Source organism: Aethalodelphis obliquidens, unplaced genomic scaffold (genome assembly GCF_003676395.1).
Source record: "Aethalodelphis obliquidens isolate GAN/ISIS:26980383/991018 unplaced genomic scaffold, ASM367639v1 scaffold80, whole genome shotgun sequence".
Classification (NCBI taxonomy): Eukaryota; Metazoa; Chordata; class Mammalia; order Artiodactyla; family Delphinidae; genus Aethalodelphis; species Aethalodelphis obliquidens.
The window spans coordinates 5,670,302-5,696,951 of NW_020838024.1; the positions used below are offsets into that span (position 1 = coordinate 5,670,302).

At 47.0% G+C, this 26,650-nt stretch overlaps 1 protein-coding gene across 2 annotated transcripts in view; it reads left to right on the forward strand.

Moving 5' to 3' along the window:
- The window catches only part of MTMR12 (myotubularin related protein 12), a 65,627-nt gene extending 39,280 nt beyond the window's left edge, over positions 1 to 26,347 (forward strand). Inside the window, exons 8-16 of one of the 2 annotated variants that reach the window (XM_027092739.1) lie at positions 3,892 to 3,967; positions 10,391 to 10,497; positions 11,158 to 11,282; positions 12,750 to 12,828; positions 14,624 to 14,694; positions 16,899 to 17,071; positions 19,407 to 19,574; positions 20,388 to 20,588; positions 23,516 to 26,347. In XM_027092739.1, the coding sequence (XP_026948540.1) occupies positions 3,892 to 3,967; positions 10,391 to 10,497; positions 11,158 to 11,282; positions 12,750 to 12,828; positions 14,624 to 14,694; positions 16,899 to 17,071; positions 19,407 to 19,574; positions 20,388 to 20,588; positions 23,516 to 24,085 (1,570 nt within the window). In that variant the 3' untranslated portion in view covers positions 24,086 to 26,347. The remainder of the gene's footprint in view (positions 1 to 3,891; positions 3,968 to 10,390; positions 10,498 to 11,157; positions 11,283 to 12,749; positions 12,829 to 14,623; positions 14,695 to 16,898; positions 17,072 to 19,406; positions 19,575 to 20,387; positions 20,589 to 23,515) is intronic. The other variant, XM_027092741.1, reaches the window with a different exon arrangement.
- Positions 26,348 to 26,650: the final 303 nt, after the last annotated feature.

Here is a 26,650-nt window from a genome sequence, read left to right on the forward strand (position 1 = left end):
TTGGAACATAATCCTCAACACCCTGCTGACAGTTTCAAAAAATTAGTATTTTCCTAGAGCATTTTGTACTTACGGTTCCGAGGGGCCTTTTCAGTAGATCAGTTTTTTTGGGTTTTTTTGTTTTTTTTTGCGGTACGCGGCCCTCTCACTGTTGCGGCCTCTCCCGTCGCGGAGCACAGGCTCTGGATGCACAGGCCCAGTGGCCATGGCTCACGGGCTCAGCCGCTCCGCGGCATGTGGGATCTTCCCGGACCGGGGCACGAACCCATGTCCCCTGCGTCGGCAGGCGGACTCTCAACCACTGCGCCACCAGGGAAGCCCCAGTAGATCAGTTTTGATTTTGATCAGTCTCAGGCACTTATAAGGTTAGCCCTCTCGTTACAGCACAAACTAGGGTGACAGTGGGGAGGGGCCTGCAGGGCAGGTGTCGGATCACACCCCCCATGCCCACGCTGCCCCTCCTCCCCCTTTATAGTCACAAAGCTTGGAAAGGGAGAACAAGCGCTCAGTCAGGAGGAGGTCAGAAAGCCCTGCTCCTAGGAGGTGATATTTTGTAATGTGATGTTGACACTGATAGCAGGCATGCCCATTCCCAGGATCCTGCCACATACTGATTAAATTCATTGGTATTTGCATAGGTGTCAGCACATCAGAAATATACCAGGTAGAGAAGGTGGGTGGAGTGGGGTGTCAGGGGGTTCTAATTAGTGGTCGGGGGGAGAACGGAGCCTCAGCGAGATTTTGCTGCTCAGAGCACTCGGTGCAGACTCAGTCCCCCTGGACTGCCCCAGCCATGCACTCGCCCCTGCGCTTCTGTCCCACAGGGATGATACAGGAAAAGCTGTGCTTTGTTTCTTACCTGGCACTGTGGTAGCTGCCTGCATGGTCTCCCCCACCCACTCTGGCCCGCGGCATCCATTCTTCCCCTGTTTCATTGGCTCCTTGCTGTTCATGGTAGAGAGGATAAAACTTCTAACAGGCCCTTCATGGCTTGCCTCATGCCTAACTCGCCAGCTTTGCGTGTACCCCTCCAGCCACCCTGAGTCCCTCCTGTGGGCCTTGCCTGTGCGGTCTGTCTAGGATGCTCCTTTTGCGTCCAGCTTTACTAGTGAGTTACCTCCACTTCATCGGTCAGATCTCTGCCCAGGTGTCTCTTTTAGGGAGTCTTCCCAAGACTAGATGAGGTCTCCCGTGAGAGCTTTCATTGCACTGTGTGCCTCTCTCCTTAGCACCTCTTCCGATCGTGAGTTTATTCTTATCTGTATCACCATTTGGTTAATGTTTGTTTCTGCAGCCCATCAGTCCTGGGGAATCAAGGACACTGTTTTGGTTCATCTTTATATCCTCAGTACCAAGTATAGTGCCTGACTTATAAGACCCACTCAATAAATTGGGAACAGTGAATAAATTAATGAAAGCCCCAGTGGTAAGAGAAGACCTCGGCCAGTTTGGATAAGAATAAGAAACTGAGTGTCTACTTTGCCTTCTCCTGAAAAGGCTTTCTTCATGCCACCTCCCTGTGAAGGTATAAGAAGGTCCTCAGCCCTGTCGGGACTGTGTAACACAGGGGAACCTAGGAATTGATGCAGCCACAGGAAGACACTGCTGCTCTGGTGGTGTCGCTCTGGGGGTTCCCTCACCCTAACTGAGGTGGCGCCTAAGAGGATCATACAACCTTCCTTGAATAAGGTCAGCTTATATGTGGAGAGGCTGTTTACTTTGTATTCAAAACTCCTCCTGGTGACTAAAATGAGTGCTGTCCCAGGTGGGAGGGTCGGTTGCTTGTAGACATCGGGAGTCTCCCAGCAGAGCCTCCGTAGAACCACCTTGAGTTCACTGGGACAGGAGGGGACATCACAAACCTCCCCACTGGTGCAGAGCTGTCCCTCTCTTTGCAGCCTGCTTTCTTCAGTGACTGCATGGTACACACGCTAGTACACTGGGTTCTGACATTTTTTTCCCCGTTGGTGAAAGACTGTTCATAAGGCACAATTAACTTGTGAAATGTTCAACCACACTAGTAGAGGAAGTCATGGAAATTTTTTAAAGCAGTGTGGCCCCATCCCAACTTTGTCGAATGAGCCTCTGGGGAAGGAGCTGAGAATCTGGTTTACACAAAGCCCACGGGCGACTTCTCCTGTGAGGGCTGGGAAACACTTGTCTGTTTGTAAGTTGCCATCTAAGGCGCTGCTTCTCATGGTTGACTGTGCAGCCCAGTCCCCTGGGGAGCTTGTGAAAGTGCAGATTCTGCTCCTGTAGGCCGGGGCTGCTCTCCTTCTAAGTGTCCCGGTAATGCTGCTGTACACTTTGACTAGCAGGACCTTCTAGAACAACAGCTGTCATCCTGATTACACACCTGGAGAGCTTTGACACCTCTGATATTTCATAGTTCTGCGGTGGAGCCTGGACACTGGGAATTTTTAAATCTTCCTGTGTGATTTTAACAGGCAGCCTGAGTTTGAGAGTCATTGATCTGTGAAGAGGTTTTTGCTTCAGTGACAGCACCTGAAGAAGGGATAGTAAGCCCACCCACTCAAGCGGACGTGAAAGAAAATATTCCAAGCACTTCGGAACCTCTAAAGCCAAATAATTCTTCTACGTTTTAATGGTCTGAGGTATCTTAGCCTTGACCAGTTGTTCCCAAACCTGGTTTTACGTCACAATATTATGGGAGCTTTGTTCCTTTTAATTACCTTTAAGATTTTTTTTTAAGTGGAAAATTTCAAGCAGTATAAAAGAAAAGAGAATTTGATGAATTCCTTTAACCCGTCACCCAGCTTCAACAGTTACTAACTCATGGCTAGTCTCTGTGCCTCTACCTACTCCAACCCTCCCCCTCCCCCGTCCTGCTCAACTATTTTGAAATAAATCCTAGAGCTCATCACATTTCATTCATAAATATTTAAGTTTTACATCTCTAAGAATGAAGGACTCTTTTTATAATCATAAAAGCATTATCACACCTTTCACATTTAACATTTGATTCCTTAATATCACTCAGTACCCAGTCAAGTGTTGAGATTTTTCCCATTGTTTTATAAATTCTCAAAACAATTTATTTTTCATCGTTTTATCTGTTTTATCATTAATCAAGATTCAGTGAGGGACTTCCCTGATGGCTCAGTGGTTAAGAATCCACCTGCCAATGCAGGGGACACGAGTTCAATCCTGGTCTGGAAAGGTCCCACATGTCGTGGAGCAACTAAGCCCATGTGCCACAACTGCTGAGCCTGTACTCTAGAGCCCGCGAGCCACAACTACTGAGCCCGTGCGCTGTAACTACTGAAGCCCACGTGCTCTAGGGCCCATGTGCCGCAGCTACTGAAGCCTGCATGCCTAGAGCCTGTGCTCCACAACTAGAGAAGCCACCACAATAAGAAGCCTGCCCACTGCAACGAAGAGTACCCCTTGCTCGCCACAAGTAGAGAAAGCCCATGTGCAGCAACGAAGACCCAACGCAGCCAAAAAAAAAAAGATTCGATGATATTGATATCTTGAAAACTGATAGGTTTCTTAAACTTCTTAATCTATAGAGGCTCACACTATTAGCTTTTTCTTGCAGTTTATTTGAAGAAACCAGGCCACTTGACTGATAGTTTCCTACAGTCTGGATTTTGATGAGTACATTGCCATGGTGATTTTATTCATGAGGAAACAGACCCAGAGAGGTGGGGCAACTTACCTAGGGTTACACAGAATCAGAGGCAGAGCTAGGATTTAGATTCCTGATTGATTTCGACAGAGACGGTTCATCTGCACTGGTTTTTCTTAAGAGGGAAATGTGGTCCATGTCATGACACTCTGCTTAACTTCCTGTGTTCATTGACGTTGAGCTTTCATATTTAATGAATTAACTCCAGCACTAAAACCGATGACATCTCTTTCTTCTAGGTTGCCAGCATACTTTGTTGTCCCCACCCCTCTTCCTGAGGAGGACGTGCCACGCTTCCATGGTCATGGCATACCAGTAAGTGCATCTGGAAGCCCTAAATGCATGGCTTGCTCATTGGCCCATCCTGGCAGGTTATCCTACTTAAAGCCCTTGGCTTTGGTATTAAAGAGTTTGTCCTCAGTCCAAGAGCAATCTAAAAATATCTTAGGGACTCCCTAGAGGAGCCTCTTTGATAATGAGGTTCCTGGGGTCAGAGTTCTAAAGTTTTCACAGATGCACTGGAGTTCTTAGCAGAGACATCTTTAAAGAGCTTTTGGGGGATTACAGGCCAGTCTGGTGTTGAAAGCCAGCCTAATTTAACACCTAAATTGTTTTGAGGCTGAGCCGACCCCGTAAGGGTAGTAGAGTTTAAGGTTCCTCTTGGCCCACACCATTAATCTTGAATGGGCATGGCCGAGTTTCCTCCCAGAGACAACATGCAGAGCTTGCTTAGTTTTCACAGAATAGACTGGGATGGGAGCCATATTTAGTGTGTCACTGATCAGAGAAAGCAAGACCCTGGCAGTTATTCCAGTTTCTGATTGGCAGTTGGGAGTTGCCAAGCCTGCAGGGAATTGAGTACAGAATGAGAATTACAGACAAATGCTGTGCTATGCACATGGCTGGTTCACCAAAAAGGTCACTCCTGTAATGGGAGGTGACATGTCTAAGCAGGGGTCACATGCCCAGAAGTGTATGCAGGCCAGGTGGGTAATGAGTGTGGTCTTTGCAATGAAGCAGAGACCCTCTGCCTGGATGAAGGGCTGGCTGCTCTTCTCTGCCGGCCCGTTTGTGCCATGTGGGAATACGGGCCTGGTCTTGCCAGATGTCCAGACCTCTCAGGAGAAATCAGAGACATGGATTTTTATGTGAGTTTTCCCGATCTCTAAATGTGTGCAGCTGTTCACAACTGATTCAGATGTTTAAAAAGCATGTCTTTGGGCCAGAGTTGGTTCACGTGCCACCAGTATGCCACCTTTGATTTAGAGCAGTGGTTCTCAAACTTTCTGGTCTCAGGACTCTTTACACTCTTAAAAAGCATTGAGGGTCTCAAAGAGTTTTTGTTTATGTGGTTGTATCTGTTGCTATTTGCCATATTAGAAATTAAAACTGAAAAACTGCTTAATGTTTATTTTAGTAAACTCATTACATGTTAACATAAAAATTTCTGTGAAAAATAACTATATTGTCCAAAACAAAAAAATAGAATAGTACTGTTTTACATTTTTGAAAATAGAAGACAGCTACATTCTCACATCTTCTCACTTCCTTCAGTCTGTTGTGGTATATTAGGGTGTGGTTGAAGTACATGAAGAAAATCCAGCCTCACACGGATGTGTATTTGGGAAAGGGAGGAGTATTTAATAGCCTTTTCAGAGAATATGAAAATATTATTCTTTGACAGTATAACGAAAAATTGCTAAGTGGTGGTTTCATAAAGATTAATTGCAATAAGGAAACTGAAAACATAGTCAATGAACTTTTCATTCACTGCTAAATTAAAATCCATTGGTCTGTCTTGTACTTTGAATGGGTCTTAAAACATGCATGATTTAAAAACATAATACATTGGTCGTTTAGAAAGTATTAGCTCACTAGGTTATACAGGTCATACAAATTTTTTTTAAAAAATAAATTTATTTATTTTTATTTTTGGCTGCGTTGGGTCTTCGTTGCTGCACGCGGGCTTTCTCTAGTTGCGGTGAGCGGGGGCTACTCTTTGTTACAGCGCGCAGGCTTCTCATTGCAGTGGCTTCTCTTGTTGCTGAGCACGGGCTCTAGGCGCACGGGCTTCAGTAGTTGTGGTACGTGGGCTCAGTTGTTGTGGCTCACGGGCTCTAGAGCACAGGCTCAGTAGTTGTGGCACACGGGCTTAGTTGCTCCGCGGCATGTGGGATCTTCCCGGACCAGGGCTCGAACCCATGTCCCCTGCATTGGCAGGCAGATTCTTAACCACTGCGCCACCAGGGAAGTCCCAGGTCATCCAAATATTGACATGCTTTCTTAGATAAAAATCACGTTTGTTAATATCATCCCTGTCTCATCAGGAAAGTCTTTAAATATTGGGAATTTGTCCAGCTAAAAAGGCAGAGACTAGTTTTACAAAGTTCTAATTTTTGCTTGAAAGTTCAACTTTTATCATTGGCAACAAATTGTCAGTTGTTTTCCTTAAGGGGATAGGCTCACTTCATTCTTGTTTTTTGTTTTTTTTTTTCCTAAAGAATGAATGTGCCAGATACCAAAGTCTGAACACCCGTAGTTTGTCTGTCATTCACTCTTTCAGTTACAAGAATACAGCAGGTAGCTCAGCTCTCGAGTCAGTCTCATAGGTGCTTTTCCCTGAGACAAACACTTCCATGCTTTGTTTCCACTCCATCACACAGAATATAAAAAATATTAGTATTAAATATTAAATGTAATGATCAAGATTAATATAATTCATAATGTTTAGTTCTTCATTATGGACATTCTGAAGTGAAACAATTATTTTTCTTCAAGTTTGTGGCAGTGAAGAATACAGTGGCGACCAGTGCTGTTGGTAGCAATACCTTGGTTGGTACCAAGGCACCAGCAGTTGTAACACTATCAGTGCCAATGTCAACACAGTGAAAAAGACAAATTATATCTTAGTAATATTCTCAGACCACCTGTAAGGGAGGGTCTTGGGATCTGTAGACAACATTTTGAGAATGTTTTAGAAGAATAAACATGAGGGTCTTCATCCGTCAACCTTTCATAGATGACTCTAGGAGAAGGGGTATGCTCTGTGGGAAGAAACCAAGATGAATTGTCTACACACTTGGGAATAGGCTGCTTCTCCATCCAGCATTATATGAAATTTCACTACTCTCTGTTCTAGCCAGGCCTTGGGGCTGAGAAGTAGAAACTGTCCTGAGAAGACCTGTCCTGAGGAGTCAGCAACAGAACTTTGATAGAAACTGTAGGAAGGCATTCTCATTTTATTAGATCAGCCTTAATGATGTGTCCTGAAAGTCATAGTGGAGCTTGTGATGCATGGACAGTGGAAAAATATTACACAAAATGGAGTTTACACATTCACTCAGGGAGCACAGCTCTCAATACACATCACGTAAAATTTACCACTGGTGACAGTGAATATGTTCACAATGTTGTACAGCCGTTATCGCTAGTCTGAGAACATTTCCGTATCTCTGCTTTTTCACCCTGACTTTTCATCTAGTCTGGTCTTTCCTGCCTCCACTTAACTCCTGTTCGGGGAAGACCTGCATCATTTGTGATTTCAGTCATGCCCTTGCTGCCATTCTAGAGACTGTGGCCTCCTGGACCCTCTGCTGTACTCCAGTCCTGAGTATTTATGCTTTTGCTGCGGGGCTAGTGAACATTGCTACAGATTGTTCAGACCAAACAGCAGAGCGTTTTAATGGGATACGTGAAAACTGTTACCTTGCTTCACTTGGGCCCCTGTTCTGCTCAGCAGCCTGTCAGTGACTCCCTCTGGTTCCAGTGTCGTTCTTCCCTGGGGCCAGGGTAGCCATTTTTTCATTCTCTTTAAGTTGGCGATCCCACCCTTAACTCTCTTACTGTCATCGACCACCTTTCCCTTAGTCCCGAGGGGTCTTGGAGAGCGAGCGACAAGACCTCCCTCCTCCTCCTGTGGTCTCTCTGTGCTGCTTCATCTCCGACCCAGACCTCTGCCCAGGCTCTCGATCTCCTCTGCCCTGGATTTGTCTTCCGTTGCTCTGCCCCTTCCGCGTGTATCTCCAGAGATTCTGCTCTCTTGAAGGCATTCTCAAGTCTCCCTCACCTGAAGAAGCCCTTCCTTAACAGTTGAGCGCGGGCTTGTTCTCCTTGCCTGCACTGCCTGTACTTCAGGACTGTACCGATTCTCTCTGCTTGCCTCTACCCCCTTTCCTCTTGCAGCAGGGCTTCTGCCCGCCCCCACTCTGCTGTTGACGCTCAGAGTCACCGAGCCTGGGTGGCCCCCGTTCTCTACACCGTCAGTCACTGTAGTTCTGGGTGAACGCCCCCCCCTTTTTGCCTTTTAAATTCCTATCTTGGCTTTGGAAACACGATGCTGTCTTGGTCCTCTTACCTCCTTAGTGGTTCCTTTCCTTCTTTCTTACGCTGCTCTCTAGCCTCCAATTGTAGAGGCTCCCCTAAAGCTCTTTGGCTCTATTAAGAGAGACACCTTAAGATGTACCAAATAATGTACAAGCTATTAGGTATAAAGTAAGCTGCAAGGGTATATTGAACACCATGGGTAATATAGCCAACGTTTTATAGTAACTATAAATGGAGTATAAGCTTTAAAAATTGTGACTCACTATATCGTACACCTGTAACTTATATGGTACATCAGCTATACTTCAATTTAAAAAAGACCAAAAAAAAAAGATCTACCAAATAATGAATAATGAAAAAAAATGATCTACCAAATAAACAGGATTATCACACTGATTCTTGTGTGTTGTCAAGTCATTCTTACTAAGAACCCTGTGGCTCTTTCTCAGACAGAAATTGTACATATTACAATAGGAGAAGACATATGTCTTTTGCTAAATTCCTGTGAGAAGTCTCTCTCGGACCAAGAATTTTGCTTGTTTTCTATTTACTGTTTCAAACAGCGAATGTAAGGGAATTGTCCCTTTGTGCCTCAGCTGGGAGGTGACAGTTGAGCCCCAAATAGGAAATGAGCTGTGGTTGAATGTCACCAAGAGCAGATTCTTTCTGCCCCAGGAGAGGACATAAAAAGGCTTAAGAACACTTAACTTCCTAGAACGTGTCACGAGTCATGGCTAAGAGTGTCCCCCCCATCTCAGAGTGAGCTGCACCCACCGGGGGGCAGGAGTGCCTGGGCGTGACATTGGAAAACGGGGTAAGAGGGAAGCAAGGGGCCCGCTGATTTGTCTCAGTGTTCCAACACTTCGTCTCGTTAGGAGCTCACAGAGTCGGTGCTCTTTGGGCAGCTCCTGAAGCAGTTCTGCGTCCCTGTGGCCTCGCTCCGGGGTGGGCTCACGTCTCTTCCACTGAAGCTGGCAGGCAGCTCCTGTGTCCAGAGCTGCAGTCCTGCCTTCTTCTCCTAAGTCATAATCCTCATCTTGGGAGTCTCCTCAGTATCTTCACACAGATGTCCTGTGGGCACTAGGCACCCAGCATACCCAATACTGATTCATCATCTTCCCCTGAAACCCCAAACCGGTTCCTCTTTCTGACTTTCTAAGCGTAGTGCAGAATATCGCCTGGGTTTGCTGATCTCTGATCTCCAGCCCAGGATGCTGCTGGCACACCAGTGTGTGGTCTCTACGGTGCAGATGACTGGCAAGAGGGGGCCTCTCTGGGCAGCTGAAATCCTCCTGGTCTGCCTTTGAGCCAGGGCCCGAAGGCTTGGTCAGCAGAGCAGTGCTGGGCTTTCGCCACCGTTGAACCCTTAACCAGACCTTTATACGGGGCACAAAATCCACAGCCGTACTCCCCGGCCCCAACCAATCTTCCCCTCTTCTCCATTACAGGCTCTCCTGGCAGGTTACTTTGCCCCCTAGTCAGTTCTAATCTCCTTGTGTTCCTATACAGCAGAGCAAACAAATGAAACTCCCACTGTATCCAGAAAAATGCCTAAACACTTGAATCAGTCACTTACGGGCATTCATATGATTTCTTTCTCTGTTGCCGTCCCTTTGTTGTTCATTGAAATTCCCTTCTCCTGTGGTTTGCCACATTCTACTTCCTATTATATTTGCAAATTTATTTCCCCTTTTAGGATATAAGCACCTTGAAGGTAGACGAAGTACCTTAGCCCTCTTTCCATCCTCTCACAACCTAATTCAGTGCCTTGCATGTACAAGTCTCTTACCAATGTATGTTGAATAACCAGCTTCCCATGCTTTCTTGCGTGGACTTTCTCTAACGGTGGGAGCTGCCCCCTTTTGGCCATCCAAGTGGAGCACGGCCTTGAGAAGTCACCGCTGCACTGTCTGTGCACCTTGGGGAAGTTATTCGGTCTCTCCAAGGCTCAGTTTCTTGTCGTTAGTGGGGATAATACTTATACCTGTCTCAGAGTGTGACTGTGAGAATTAAATGACTTAATTCATGTAAAATCCTGAGATAATGAGCTGCACTCCAGTGATAGTTTCTATCCTAATAATCCTAATAATAATGATGATGATGATGTTGTTGTTTTTATCATCATCATCCAGGTTCCCAGCACTAAAGCCAAGTCAAAAGGTAATGTTAGGCTATAAGCGAGTCTGAGTGTGACCACCTAGACCTGAGTTTCTGTTGTTGTTGTCTTTAAGACTAAATCAGCCTTTTTCATTATGAGTATAACACATTTATTCCTTGGCATAACAAAGTTGAATATATTTCAGCTATTTCATATTGAAGGTGTACATTTCCCTGTATGAATTCAAATGCTAAGCTTACCTGTCCTCTGTTAGGTGGTTTACGTTACATCTGGAAAACCTTTATTCCCCTTTGCAGATATGGTGTTGGTCCTGCCACAGCGGATGTGCCCTTTTGAAAATGTCAGCACTGCCCAAAGAACAGGATGATGGCATTTTACAAATCCAAAAGAACTTCTTGGATGGGTCGGTACTGTTGTACATTTTGTTATCGTTTAGTTAGCTCAGTTTTTGTTTTCTGAGAAGCAGGGAACAGTTCTTGGTAGTTGGTCCATTTCAGTTTACCTGCTGATAAAGCACTTCGTGCTGGGGATACAGTTTAGAGTGGTCGTCTTTAATTTGAAAGGAGTGAGTGTAACATAATCATGAAGCACCTCAGCTGCATTGTGTTTAGAGATGCACGCTGAAGCATTTAGGGGGAAGTGGCATGATTTCTGTAATGTTGACAGCTGTCAAATCTAGGTCAAGGTATATGTCACTGTGTTATTCTTTTCTGCTTTTCTGCATGTTTGAAAATTTTCAAAATTAAAAGTTTAAAAAAAAAAACTAAACTGGATGAATTTAAAAACAGAAAAGGAGTAGACTTTGGAGTTAAATTGCCTTGGTTCAAATCCTGGCTCTTTCAGGTGATAAACTTCGTAATCTTGGGCCGGGTGGCTCTGCCCCTTGTTCCTGCATCCCCACCTCTGCTGGCTGGGAGCGGCAGCGGGCAGTAGTTGCCTCGTTGGGGAGGATTCAGTGGGAGCTCTTCACACAGACCTGGGCGCCCAGGAAGTGCTCAGGAAAAACGAACTCTTTCTAACTCATGCCTGCTCTTCTAATCTCTTGTTACTTTTTGTTACCTAGAATTTATAAGACCATCCACAGGCCACCCTATGAAATTGTTAAAACTGAAGACCTGTCAAGCAACTTCCTATCCCTGCAGGAAATCCAGACGGCCTACTCTAAATTTAAACAGCTGTTTCTGATAGGTGAGAAGAATGCCGAGCAAAAACTTTCTGTCAGATTCGGAAAGACATGCCGCGTGGATCAGGTGAAAGTCGGTGCCATTCCCCTGGGTTCCTCATGGCTGTACACAGAGGTTCCCGGCCGTGAGGGTTGGTGTCACGGAGCGGAGGGGCCAGTCACCACGGGGCCAGCTGCCCTCGGTACACTTGCTGCCACCATTTTGCTCCAGGTTCTTGCCCCACTGCCGCTTCTCAGGGCAGTGAACACAGAGCCACCATCCTCCTCTCTTCCTTCCCCAGTGGTGAGCGTTGAGCTTCTGCCTTAAAAGTTGTAGAACTTTGCAGTACCTGTATTCACTGACTATTTTGTAAAGTGAATCATCTGTTTGTTTTCCTTAGTGGCTTATTAAATGGACTCCTCCCTCACCAAGTGGAAATATTTTATTTTTTTTTTCCGATTGAGCATATATATATATATTTTTTTACAGTGTAAAAAACATTCAGTTAATCTGAAATGTGCAAAGTAGAAAATGAAATATGCCCATCCTAGCCACCACCACTTCCCTGCCCAGGCTGCCCAGTGTGAACAGTTCAGAACTTGAATCAGATGTAATCAAAGTCAGTCACCTGTTGATTCTCTTCACTCTTGAATGAGTGTTTACCCTCTGAGATTCGTCACACTTACAGGTAGCTTTTCCTAACTTTGACTTTTTAGCCTAGTGGTCTGATTTAGGATTTATTCATTCATTCAGTCAACATTTGTTGAATTTCCATTATACACACTAACTATGCTAGGCATTGGAGATAAAGATGAATATGACACCAAGAGAAACAAGTGTGTGCCTCTAATTAGAACACACTGTGCTGTGTGTTATAAAATAGGTTTATAAAAAGCAGGCACCTGGCGGAGAAGTAAGAAATTGCACTAGTTGATCCAGGACTGTGATTCTCCGCTTCTGTTTTCACCATCCAGTACTTTGCAGGGGTATCTGCCTTCTCAGTGATTTGAGTTTGCAGCTCTGACATGCAGTAGACTTCTGTAAAATGCAGGGCTTCTGTATCAGGTGGGTTGGGGGGATATTGTCTGGCGTGCAAGGTAAACGTGTGTGTTTAGTATTCCAGCAGAAGCTAGCTCTTCCCTCAGGCCTCCTTGGCATTAGGACGTGGCCTGTTGCATCTTCCTCTTCTAAGAGCAGCAGCTTGGATGTCGACTCTGTCTGCCTAAAGCATGTTACTCTCCTTGTTGAGTTACAGGGTGGACTGTGGCTTAGTATACAGATTGTAGGGCACTTTTTACTTGAGCAATGAAAGTCTATTTTTGACTGCCACACCATTCCAGGGGTTTACAGTTCAAAAACAATTTCAGCTGAAGGTTTGAAATGCTGGATTCTCAGCCTAGTCTGGGGCAGCGCCTCTGAACAGCACAGGTTTTACAGCAGAGGCACAGCTGCAAACAGTGCCTGACTTCTTTACTCTTTTTCCTTTTTTCAGATAATAGTACCGAATTTTGGGACACAGATATAAAATGGTTTTCCCTGCTGGAAAGTAGCAGCTGGCTTGACATAATCAGGTATTTCAAGGCATTGTTTTGCTCATGAATTACACAGTTCTCTAAGCCAAAGTAGTAGAGCAGGACTTCCCTGGTGGCACAGTGGTTAAGAATCCACCTGCCAAATGCAGGGGACACGGGTTCGAGAAGATCCCACATGCCGCGGAGCAACTAAGCCCATGTGCCACAACTACTGAGCCTGCACTCTAGAGCCCACGAGCCACAACTACTGAAGCCCGCGCGCCTAGAGCCCGCGCTCTGCAACAAGAGAAGCCACTGCAGTGAGAAGCCCGCGCACCGCAACAAAGAGTAGCCCCCGCTCGCCGCAATTGGAGAAAGCCCACGCTCAGCAACGAAGACCCAAGGCAGCCAGAAATTTTAAAAAAGTAGTAAAGCAACCTGACAAATAATTTAACTGTTTTCTATTTCACGGTTAAATATTCTTAGATCACATATTCTGTTCAGGGCTCAGCTGGATTTTACATTCATTATTTATTATTTCTGTGCACATCTGATAAGAATTTACAGACATGCTACCTGCCCATACAGAGATCTGCTCCCTAGACTATAGACTAGGGATGGGAAGCCTACAAAAAAGGGGACGTGGCAACCCAGCGTTCTAATTGAGCAGCAGCGCTCACCCCCAGGGAGGAATCTGGGGATTGAGAAGGGGAGGGATGCTGAGTTTCTGGGTTTGTTTTTGTTTTTGGCCGAGACCAGGGATGGAACCCACACCCTTGCAGTGAAAGTGCGGAGTCCTAACCACTAGACCTCCAGGGAATTCCCCGGATGCTGAGTTTTTACTGAATACCTTTTTAGAAGAATTCTGTATCTTATATGTCTCTTACCTATTAAAATTTTTTTTTACTGTCATTAATGCCAATTAGTTATTTTTCATTTCGGAGTTAAGTAGAGATTCCGAGAAAACAGAATTTTATTCCCTTTCCTACTTCCCATTTTGAATAGCTTCTGTCTGTTGCCCTTAAGTAGAGGAGAGGGCAAAGGGAGGCGCAAAACAGAAATGATGACAGGGTGAGAGCAGGGGAGAGAACAGCTCCGAAGAGAAGACTCCTCCCTTCCACCTAGCTCGGCATCCTCTCTCACATCTGCCTGGGAGTTTGTGCAAAGGAGCCTCAGGCCTCCAAAAACTTTTTAACAAATAGGTTTTGAGGAGCCTGCTGCATGTCCTTAATTTGAATATATAATTGCAAGTATTGTGATGAATGTTATAAAATAAAAGGACCTTTCCTTCCATGGGGTGGGTGGAGGTGAGTGTCCCTAAGCCGGTGAAGAGCCCAGGGAGGCGCCACTGCTGCAGGGTTACCAGTGCAGAAGGCAGAGCTGCTGGCAGCGGCAACAGTCTCAAACGGAGCTGCGTCGAGAGAGACAAAGGGGTTTCAGGGCACACTGGGCCTTTCCAGCCACACCAACACATTTAGCCCATGACCTTGAGTTAACAAAATGGACCTGCAGCACAGCCTCCAGATGTGGGCCTTTCTGGGTCTTACTGGGACTCACCAACACACTCAGATACGAATTTGCAATAAGTATTTCTAGTTTAGGAATCACGTAGCAACATTTTTACATCCATTTTGGAAATCCCTTCTGAAAATTTTGAGTTTCTAATAAGCAGATGAGTGTCTTGCAGTATCTGAATAGCATGAATGATAATTTGTTTCTTTTTGGAGATCTTCAGCATGAAACAGTAGATGAGATAGAAAACTGAAGATCATGTCAGATGCCTCTAAATTTCTTATTGTTCATGATACTAAGCTCAGGAACTAATATCTGTTTTTCTTGTCTCTCTCCTATGTAGACGCTGCCTGAAAAAAGCAATAGAGATTATAGAATGTCTAGAAGCGCAAAACATGAACGTTCTTCTTTTAGGTAATGTATTTAAAGCACAAAGGGTGGTTTCCTTTTTCCTTTACTTGGGATTCTGTTTCTGTATATAGAGATTTATGTAAGTGGAATTGTCTTGTAGAAGGAGCGAGCTGGTGTAGAAATCCTTCCATTCTTTTTACCCTGACCTTGGAATGCTCTGCTTTGGAGTTCATTGTTATAGTTTAAAAATAAATTCTTTCACTTGGAACTCGGCAGACCTATTCGCAGCCCAAGAAGGAATTGTTTGGTATCTTTACCAAAGCTCACATTTCCTCATATTTTGAGGTTTTGTTTTATATTAACTCAAAGTTAAAATCTTTGGATGATCGTTTTTGTATGAAGAGACCCATGGATGGTTTAATTGTTATTTTTACATCTTTGTGTCTGACAACTTCGTGCAGTTGCCACCACGATTGGTGTGGACCGCGATTCCCTTTTCTTCCGTGGACTTAACTTCCTGTACATGTGGACAGGATATACACACCCAGAATGTGTAAAAGAAGTGTAAACCTCATGCAACAAAGATTGTTGGTGGAATTGGTTAGATCTGAGCTAAAATATTATCTGCTGTTTTGAATATTTAAAGTTTCTTATAGCCCCATGCTTTACATTAAGTAGACTGTCTCATGCTTTCATCCCCTCAGGCTTTTATCATTTTTCTGACACTCTCCATGACTGCTAGAATTTAGCTTCTGTGAGCAGACTGGAAATGTGTCCACCTGTGATTTCTGTACCTTCTGACTTAAATTTTAATACATGCACTGAGCACCTCCCATGTACAGAGCTCTATGCCTCTGCCTTCTAGAAGTTTGAGAGAGCAGGCCTAAGGGTGTTATTGAAAAAGATCTAATTAACAATGGCAGAACAGAGTACTGAGTAACTGGTGAAAAGGAGGGATGAAGATTGGGGGGCTGAGAGGTGCAACTACCCAGGGCCAGACTGCACCAATCCCAGAGTTGCGTAGAATGAAATGGGGATCTTTAGCGGGTGAGGCTGAGCTCTCCTCACTCCACGAAGGACTGCTGAGTTGTACCTCTGAAGTCTCATTCTCTAGCTGCTCTTCCTAGGACTCGCATGTGTACTGTTAACACCCTTCATACGCAAGAAGGAAGATTCTCTTAAAAAATGAAACTTGTTTTGGAAGGTGATAGCACAAGAAAGACAAATATAAAAATCTGCTTCTTCTGAACCCATGTGTCCCCATTGTTTAGGCTTGTTTCCTGGAGGAGAAGTAGGAGCACAGTGTAAGCGTGGCTCTGTAGTGCTTCGTGACCCCGGGGTCAGGAGGAGAGTTTAACAGTGCAAACACCTCCCTACGTAGAATTCGTTCTGAAGTTTCTCTAAACCCACTGCTACCAGCACCATTGTCCTCGTGGACATTTTAAAATAACACCTTGAGTTGCACTTCTTGTGTAAAGTAGAAACCACAGGGCTGTAGACCTTGACTTTTAGGACCTTAAAACTAAGACAAATGCACGGATGTAGATGTATGTTTTTATTTGCTATGAGTCATTTATGGTGAACCGGGATGTGAGCAGAATTTTCATCGTGTGGTTTTGTACCGTGCACCCCAGGGGTGGGCACATGGCTTATACTTACTGTGGAGAGTTTCTCCTCTAGGCTAGGCAGAAAGAAGCGGGCCCCTCTGTGCTCCCAGACAGAAATGGAAAGAGCCGTAGAGCTGAGAATCAGAGCATTTTGGTGCAATCCAGGAATGCTACCCTTTCTCCGAAGCAGAGGTAGTGGAGGAAAGGTGGCTGAGAAGCAGTTTTGCCTTGGAACAATGAGTTCAGTGATGGAGACCCTGACACACCAGCCGGAAGGGTTTTGAACTTGGTCTGTGGAGCCCAGCGAGTGCCATGATGTATCTGATTGTGCCCTCATCGTGTAGCACATTTGGACCCCACATTCTGACAGTGGGTTTGCCATGCTGCATTTATTCATCAGTAACCAATCCATCTTTAGTGCCAGTGTGTGCTGGAACCAGTGCCAGCCAGGCTAGAAGCTATTTGTCTCTCAATCTGAAAACATTACTGTTTTTTCCCCACTGGCCCTGGCCTTTGGAGAATTAGCGCTTGACCGTCAGTGGGAGGCGCTGGTGTTGAGGCCCCTGCTGTTACCTGTGCCTGTGCGAGCCCTCTGCAGCTCTTTAACACTTGGTACCCTCCTTCCTCTCCGCGCTGCTGCTGGGCCTCCCTCCACCCCAGAGGAGAACGCTTCCGACCTCTGCTGCCTCATTTCCTCTCTGGTGCAAGTGATGATGGACCCCCACTGTCGAACCAGGTTCGGTTTCCAGAGCCTTGTCCAGAAGGAGTGGATCGTGGGCGGACACTGCTTCCTGGACCGCTGCAACCATCTACGTCAGAGTGACAAGGAGGAGGTGAGTGTCCCCATCACAGACCCGGCAGCCATGGGGAAGCAGAGCCCCGTCTCTTCATTCATCTGTCTTCCGACCGAGGGCTCCTGCCTGCAAAGTGCTCGCCTTTTAGGGGCTTGTCAGGAAGGCTGAGGTCAGTGCACTGCTAGATGCCTTTCAATGCTTGAAACACTATTGAAACTCTTCCCAGGGGAGAGGGGTGTTTATTAACAGGTGTGTTCAGAGTCTTCTCTTCTAAATTGTGTACCCCAGGGGGCTATTATATTTCATGGTGGAAGTAATACTGATTTGTAAAACTTAAATAAAAATGAACTCAGTGAGAGAGACTCCCACAGTTTCTGTTAATTTAGTCTTTGCAAAAAAAAAAATGAACATTTAGGGTACAAGTTTCCTACAGAAAATACATAATAACGCAAAGTAAATTTTCCTTGCAGTAAACCCTTTCAAAATAAAGCACAGGGTTATGTGAATGCTATCCAGTACCAGGGCCTTCGCCATGGTAGCTGCAGGTCTGGGCCTCTGAATTCAAGCACTGGAGAGTTAGTGTTACAGTTCAGTTAGTGAAAATGAGCCCCCCAGGTTGGGGTGTACTTGTCTAGGTTACAGCGGTGCAAACTCCTTTGGCTGCATTATTAACGACTGTGGAAAGAAAAATGAAAACAGGTGAACTTTAATTAGATCACCTGCAGAGGTAACGTATGCTAGCAGGGCGACTGGTGGTTTTTCTTACCCCAGGTAATAAGCACGTCTGTCTGCGGTGCTGGACAGCTTGACACAGCGGCTGTGGAAACAGAGACGTGGCTCTTGCCCATAAGGGCTTGGTGTGTCCTGGGAGACCCAGCCCCCTCTCACTAGGCCTGCAGTTTCTTTCAGGACAGTTCTGTACTCATCTGTGTCCCATTGGGCTGAATGGACATCACCATCTTTCAGTCTTGAAAGGGACCTTGCGTTTCTGAGATACTAATTTGAAAGGTTAATGGGACTCAAATAACATGACGGGCAGAAAGAGCTGATACTGTGTGGGGAAGAGTGTGCTTTTGTATATCTCGTATAGTTTGTATATCTTGAGAAAAGGGGGACTGACAGGCACCGTGTCTAGTGGAGCAAGAGCCCGAGAGCAGATCAGGTCTGTTTACCCAGTGCTGGGAGGAGTCACCCGTACTTTGTGAGCCCATTTCCCTGACTGTACAATGAGGTCCAAACATTTTACGCTCTATTTAAGTATGCTCTTGAACATAAAATGAGGTGTGAAATAAAGTTGCCCATGTAGACCTTTCTTTTCATCTCAACACTGACATACTGGAGTTTTGATAGAAAACGGGGTGGTCTACTTTGTGATGTAATTGACACGGCACTGGACTTTGATTCAAGAGCTGGCTTCCGGGCTTCCCTGGTGGTGCAGTGGTTGAGAGTCCGCCTGCAGATGCAGGGGACACGGGTTCGTGCCCCGGTCTGGGAAGATCCCACATGCCGCGGAGTGGCTGGGCCCGTGAGCCATGGCCGCTGAGCCTGCGCTTCCGGAGCCTGTGCTCCGCAACGGGAGAGGCCGCAGCAGTGAGAGGCCCGCGTACTGCAAAAAAAAAAAAAGAGCTGGCTTCCCAGCTCCCGCCTCTCAGGAGCTGTGTGTGAGACCTTGGCCAAGCTCGGGAAGGGAGAGACTGTGACGTGGCCTGTCCACCTGACAGGGTCACTGGTGATTGGACAAGGAGTAGTTGGGGATGACAAGGCACCCTCGAAAACTCTCATCTCTGCTATTAGAGGGCTTGCCTCTGAAGCTAATAAAAGAGGCCATCGCTTAAAAAAGTGCATTTGTGAAAAATGTTGGAAACTCATTTTTGCTGCTTCTGCCTTCTCTCCCGTCCTTTTTCTCTTCTGCGCCCTCATTGTCAGGGGTGTGGAGAAGGGAGTATCCACAGTATTTGAAGTAATTGAGTAGTATTTCTTTGTAACAGAGTGCTACTAATGAGAAGAGTGGAATTCTTCTGTGGGGAACAGCATTTCATTTGTTGAGGTTCAGAGCTACTGTTCCCTGTTACCAGGATCAGTTGCAAGTGCTCATCTGTCAGTGCTGATTGACAAGGAGATTTTTACATCATCTCAGGAATGTCTTTCACGCAGAGAGGTCCTGCCAAGTCCTGATGTTAATCCACGGGTGTGTGGTTTCAGTTGACCATATTTATCGCTGGGAATGGGATGGAGTTGAGAATGTGAATCGCCTGGAATGCGTTTCCCAGAGAATATAGTGCCCGGGAGAGGTTATTCCCCAGCTGTCGAGGTGGCTGCCCCGAACCCAGGACCGCCGGTGCCCCTCAGTCACGTGTATCTCGTTTTCACGTAGGTTCCCGTGTTCCTGCTCTTCTTAGACTGTGTCTGGCAGCTGGTGCACCAGCATCCCCCAGCGTTTGAGTTCACGGAGACGTACCTGACCGTTTTGTCGGATAGCCTGTACATACCTATCTTTAGCACCTTCTTCTTCAATTCGCCTCATCAGAAAGATACAAACATGGTAAGAGTCCCTCTTAGGAACCTGTGTATTGAAGAAGCCAGGTCTCACAGGTAGGGTGCAAGAAGATTGATGATAAAAATGATAATTTTGTAACAGTGATTATATGCTGGGCCCTGTTCTGAGTGCTTTCCGGGTATTGATATTTAATCCTCAAGCACCCTGTGGGTCTGAATTATTATTATCCCTGAGGAGCTGAGGCACTGAGACAGTGAGTAACTCGCCCCAGGTCACATGGTAAATATTGGAGCCGGGAGCAAGTGTCAGAGCCAGGAATGAAGCAGATTAAAAGTTGTCTTTGTGAACAGGTCAGATGCCTTCTCTTCCACTTGCCCGATGCCTGGAGTGACTCTGAAGAGAGCTGTGGCGGAGCAGGGAAGCTAGGCTTTCACTTTCCGTCTTAAACGCCTTTAGTCTCCCTTGAGGCCACGCTCCCAGGGCCTTAAGTCTGCGCCATCGGTGCTCTGACCGGCCCTCTGGGGGCCTCGGGGTTTGCTGGAGCTGGCCCTCCAGTGGGATTTTACCAGGCTCCACTCACACAGCCTCGCTGCTCACCAGCTTCGTGACCTCAGGCGGTCACTTCCATTTTCTGAGCCTCAGTTTCCCCAAAGGTGAATTGGAAAACTAGGAGTGACCTCACAAGGGTGCTGTCCTGGGAGACCGCGGCTGGCATGCGGCCCGCTGGAAGCAGCGCGTCCTGCCCCTCCCCACGCAGAGCCATTAGTGCAGTGAGCAGCCCCTGGAAGGCTGGCTCTCAGGGCAGGCGGGGCGCGCCTTCCTGGGGCCCGTCTCCAGCGCCGTGTTTGCTTTCCTCAGCCCCGCTGGAAGCGCCGTGACCTGTGCTTGTTTTGGCAGGGCCGGGAAGGCCAGGGCGCACAAAGCAGGCCTTTGAATCTCCTCACCGTGTGGGACTGGTCTGTGCAGTTCGAACCCAAAGCCCAGACGTTGCTCAAAAACCCTCTTTACGTGGAAAAGCCGAAACTGGACAAAGGCCAGCGGAAAGGAACGCATTTCAAAGTAAGATGTGCACATGTCTAACCCCCTTCGTCTGCGCAGAGATCCCCATGTCTGTAAGGATGCGAGATACACGGACACAGTCTGCAGTCGAGATCGTGACGGGCAGATTGTCAGGGCCCCTGAGAATCCTTTGCCTTCAGCAGGCCAGCGTCTGTCCTGATGAGACGTAGTCATTAGCTGAGTGTCGCCGGGGCTGCTGCGTGGAGTCGAGCATCTCGCCCCTGCCCGCGTGCGGTTGGTAGAGTAGAGGGGACGGCGATCACGGTGTGGGCTCTACTGTGCCGTCTGTACCGGTTCACATCTTTAATAGCCAGGCCTCTCTTCACGCTAACAATGGTGTTTGCGACTAACGTGTTCTGTCAGGGGCCACAAAGTCTCTGGCACAACTTCCCGCATGCTGTTGGAGCTCGAAAACAGCCACAGATGCCCCGTAAGCAGACAGGCCTGGCTGTGTTCCAGTATTTACAAAAGCAGGCACCAGGCCAGATTGGGCCCGCGGGCTGTTGTTTGCAGACCTGGGCTGAAAACGACAGGCATCAAATTATTTGGGCCTCCCTTTAGATGTTTGTTCCTGACCTTACTAGTTATTAACCCCGACGCTCCCTGGGTGAGGCGTGATTTACATGGCATTTCCCGTTCAGTCTCCTGACCTGGACCCCCTGCCAGCCCCCCGACCCCATGAAAGGGAGAGCGGGGTGGCCAGTGGTGGCCAGTCACAAGTTGGTGCGCGTCACTGCCTTCTCCACCGCCATCCTTCTGATCCCGCCATCCCACGGGGCTCCTGGGAGCCCAGCCCGTCCTGCTGTGGGAGCTGGCTCCGTTCTAAAGGGGCTTGGGGACCCAGGTGAGCCAAAGCCAGCACTCGCAGAAGGCACAGCTGCTGGATAACTTAGAGCTGATGCTTCGCCCTTCAAGGGTCCTCAGGCCCAGGCTGGGTGTTTGCCCTCCTGGCTCAACCTCTTTCCTGTCTGTTGGGCCAGAACTGCCCTGCGCTCCAGAACGGTTTGGCCGGAGGTCAGTTTTTGTCAGCGTGCTGTGCCCCCTGGTGGCCGCACACACACTTCCCGCCTGGTCAGGATTGCAGAGCTGCCCCAGGCCCTCAGAGACTCAGAGACGGAAGGGAGGAAATAAAAGCTCCACTCGGTAAGACCAGAGTCCATTTCTCTGCCCAGGCCCCGTTGTTCTAAGTGTCCCTTCTTGTAGATGGGAGCAGAGGACCTAGGTTCCAGGAGCTGGCCAGTGGGAGAGACTTAAGCTGCAGGGTTGGGGCATCTCGGCTTGTACTAGCTAATGCAGAGCTGGCGCTGGGCCAACGAGGACCTGTGAAGCCGTTTGGTGAGGCATCTGGGCGTCAGGCTCGGGGCCTCTTGTTGAGTGGACAGGTGACCTTGGAGTAGTTCTGTAGAGACCAAAGAGCCGTGGCCGGCCAGCACGATGCACTGCCCTGGGAATTACCACTCGTGACCACGGGGTCCACTCAGGTGTGGGGTCCCAGCCTCAGCCCTAGGCCTTGACCAGGCTCTGGGGGCACAGTGCTGTTCACACCTGGCCTGTCTGGAACGCTCCGTTCACTTAGGGCTTCAGAGAGGGGCTTGCAAGACAAGGAGAGCTCTGTTAAGAGTCCAGGCTCTGGAGCCAGACTGTGGTCGTGAAACCACGTCTGGCACTTGGTAGCTGGGGCCTTTGCAGTTACTTAACCTCTGTGCCTTAGTTTTCTCATCTGTAAAATGGGGGCAGTAATAGTGACTTTGAGAACTGGGTAAGTGGTTGCACGTTAAGCGCTGAGCACAGAACCCGGTAGGCAGTGAACACTCTGTGGCTGTTAGGTTCCACCTGCTTCCCCTGATCCCTGACTCACCTGGATCACTGGAGAGAAGAGGCCGGCCCCCGACTCCTGGCCTTCGGCTCTCCTGCCCCCAGATGGAAAGTCAAAAATCCTGGTCATCTCTGACTTGGGGTATTGTGAATGGTTTTGCTTTCTACTTTGTATTTTTATTGTTGTTCTACATTCCATAATAAGGAAATATTTTTTATAAGGAAGAACCACTGGCAGGAGCATGTTAGAGAGTTAGGAGACTAGCCCCAGAATAAAACTTCTATCTATTCTGATTTCAAATGGATACCTCAGGGGCAGAAGAGCTGGAGAGAAACAGCTTCTCCTCAGCTTTTTACCTTCTCCTTTGGGCACCAGGGGTCCCTCGTAACCGTCTTGACCATCTTCACAGCCCTTTCGCAGTGCATCCCCAAACGCAACACGTTGCTTTGGCTGCAGGTGGAGTTACCGACGAGGGCAAAAGTGTAAATGCTCTCACGTTTTCTACTCCGTGCAGCTCATCAGAGAGGCACATCCAGCCTGCTTAGCCAGTCCTCAGGTTTCTTTTGCTCCCGTCTGTCTCTGTCCAGAATCTTTTTGACTTAGGCTTGACCTCCCACTGGATGCCCAGTAGCCTACAAGTTAAGCCTACACATTATTTCAGTGGAGTGACAGGCTCTTCAGGTTGTCGGCAGCACTTCCTCACAGGTGGCGTTCAGACTATTGTGAAAGCGAACACTGTAAATTTCTCAAAGAAGAAACATATTGCTCCTTTCAAAAATGAATAGGCCTCATCCCCAATACTCCCCTAAATCATCATCAGCCTATCTTAACTTAAGCTCGTCCTTCACAAGTACTTAACGCCCCGCACCTGGTTTCACCCATTTGTTTATACACCCAGTGTGCACCTGACACGTGCATTGTGGCATAAACAAGAAACCCCCGCCCGCCGCTGCTTTCTCTCTGCGTGTGATAGCATTGCAATGAACTTACGTTCACGGGGCAGTTCTGATATCTCATGACTTCTGTTAAAGCAGGATTCTGCCTTGATGGGAGCAGCTGTCACCGTGCTGTCCAGCTAACCAGAGATTTTTATTTGTGTTTTCTCTCAAAGCATCAACGACAACTTTCTTTGCCACTCACCCAATCTAAATCATCTCCCAAAAGAGGATTTTTCAGGGAAGAAACAGATCATTTAATTAAAAACCTTCTGGGCAAGAGAATTAGCAAACTGATTAATTCCTCTGAGGAGCTGCAGGACAACTTCCGAGAGTTCTACGACAGCTGGCGCAGCAAGCCCCCCAACTACCACGGGCTACTGCTGCCTCACATCGAGGGGCCAGAGATCAAAGTGTGGGCCCAGCGCTACTTGCGGTGGATTCCAGAGGCCCAAATCCTGGGTGGTGGCAGAGTGGCCACCCTGAGCAAACTCTTGGAGACGATGGAGGAAGTCCAGCGCCTACAGGAGAAAATCGAGGAGAGACACCACAGCCAGGAGGCCCTCCAGGCAGAGGCCGCCTCGGTGCTGAGGACCTCGGCCCGCCTGTCCTCCTTGTTCCCTTTTGCGCTGCTGCAGCGCCATTCCTCCAAGCCAGTCCTGCCCACCAGCGGGTGGAAAGCTCTGGGAGATGAAGAAGACTTGGCCAAGCGAGAAGATGAGTTTGTGGATCTAGGGGATGTGTGACTGGTCTGCTCAGTGGAGGTAAGAGAGGCGTGTCACAGGCTGAGGCAGGAGCCAGACACGTCTGCTGTCTGCATCGGGCTGTCACGCTGAAGCTGACTGCTGGGAGGAAGCCTGGGCCTTCAGGAAAAGAGCTGGTCCTCATTTCCCTCTCCAACCCCCATGATTCTGAAAGACTATGCAATTAAAACCATAGCTCTAGTATTATTAGTGGAAAGGAGTTACTGCTTGACCCATAATACAACTGTGGCCAGTGTCTTCTGCATTAGTATCATACGGACCCTGCGGTAGCTGGTTTACTACTTAGAAAGGGCCTTGGTAAGATGTGCCTGGACTCCATACTGTCTTCAGATCTTTGCTGTGCCAGCGTGATTTATCCAGTCGTCGGGAGTAGTAAGTGTCTCTCTAGCCCATCTCGGCTTGGAACAAGTCCAACTTTACCTGATGTGTGTGTGGCGAGTTGAGAGATTCAAACAGAGGCGTTTAGATGTATGGCCTTCACTTCCAAACCTTAGCGTCTTTCCTTTCTGCGTCCTCTTGCCACGCGTGTCACCATCCTGACGTTTCCGAGCATCCTCAGGCTGTGTCACTTTATGTGGGACGGGGGACTGGCTCGGGGGCCGGCAGCCCCGGGTCCCCCGCCTGCTCTGTACCACTCGCCACTGCCCCTGCACGCTGCCCACCTTGGTGCACGTGGTCCCGGGATCTTGCTGCTAAACCTTTTGGGCAAACTGGGGGACTCCCTTTGGTTTGCCCAGAAGAGCTTCCACTTTTCTGGAGGCGTGCAGTGTTTGAAAGCAGTTGCTTTGCCTTTTCCTAATAGCACGCCGGGGCGTCAAGCGTCTGTGCCCGCCGTCCTCAGGACGGTTTCCCCAGATTCTGTTACCTTATAGACTGATGAGTAGGATCGCTGTTGAGCGTAGCTTTCATAGGGAAGCGGTCAAGCAGAAATATCAGAAGTGATGGTGATCACATAGTACCTCAGCGATTTAAAAAGCCATAGAAGAAACTTGACTATGCCTGGTAACCTTCCTGGATCTGCTGTCTAAATGATATATATTTTTTAAATGCAGGAAAGTACACTTTGTAAGGACCAGTTTTTTCATTCTCCATGGAACCCTGTTCAATTCCACAAAAGGAAGGGGAAAGAAATTATCTCGCATTAGAATGTTTCCTATCGAAAGTTTGCCTTTTATATCCATTCGTTCTCCAGTGTAGATCCCAATTTGAATATTGCCTGTTTAGAAAAACTTTCAGTTGCTTAAGGGCAATAAGAAATTTTGAAACTATTGACAAAGAGGAGTTTCTCGGTTTGCACTGAATCGTCTTTTGTACACACAAGAAATTGCTTTGCAGTCCTCCCCACGCCATGGCAGTGGAGATTGAGGGGAGGGTAGGATTCATGCATCTGGGGCCAAACACATGCCCAGTCTTGGTTGCCTTAAGAGTCTCACTAGTAAGGTCAGTGTTGGGCTTGCAGTGGGGATTTTAAAATGACCCTAGTTCGTTGGCTACCTTCTTGTACGTTCTGTGGGCCTTCTTAAACTAGCGCTAACCTCCCTTCCCTGCCCCACTGCCTCCCAGGTACACTATGGAGCTAACTAGTTTTGTTACCATATTATAATGGGAATATTTATACAGTAGCCTCTTCAGTCTTAAGATCTTAGTAATTTTCATTCCAAAAATGCCTGGTGTGATGCTTTACACTCCATAAGGTGTGGTTTAAAGGCACAAGGTCACGGCCCCTGTCATAGTGGTTGAATGTGCATTGAAATATTTTTCTATGATTTTTTTTTTATAAAATTACGATAGAAAAATAAGCTGTTGTAACACGTAAGGTCATGACAGTTTATGTATTTATATTTGAAATCAGATTTCTATAAAGCCGTATTTGTGTACAGGATTCTCAGTGGGTTTATATATTGTGACGTTTTTATTCAAGATTGAGATGTGGATTATGCTTACCAGTAAAAGCTGAAATGAGACCATTTACTTTGTCTGAAATGCTGCACTGTGCACGTTTGGAAATGTACATTAACTGCCTGTATGTAATATCTTGAGTTTGTTTATACCTCCAAGTTTTTACACTGAAGATAAATTAGCTTTAATTACATTCAAAACGTTTTTTAAAAAAGGGAATAAGCTGTTGGGCTAAATCTGTATAAATGTGCTTTTTATTTTCTGGATGTACAATGAGAGTTTATACTCGTATTTCACTGCATCATATCCGATTGCAGAAATTAAAGCACAATTTACAATACTGTATTTGCTGTGGTGGATATAACATGGAATAATTACTTTCATTTAGTCAGTGTGTGTGTGTCTGTGGGTGGTCGATTGGTTGGTGGGTGGGTGGGAAACCAATAACCAAATAAAGATTTGGAATTTCAGGAGGAGATAAAATCCTGTGCCGAAAAATAAAATAGGGTAGGAGCCCTACAGGGTGAGTAAAGGGAAAAGGTTTTTTTAATCCCTGAAATTAAATATCACTGCCTCTTTGCTTTTGTGGGGATATGTAAAATGATGATTCTGTTATTTTGTGGCTGGAAGGGATCTGAGTTCAGTTAA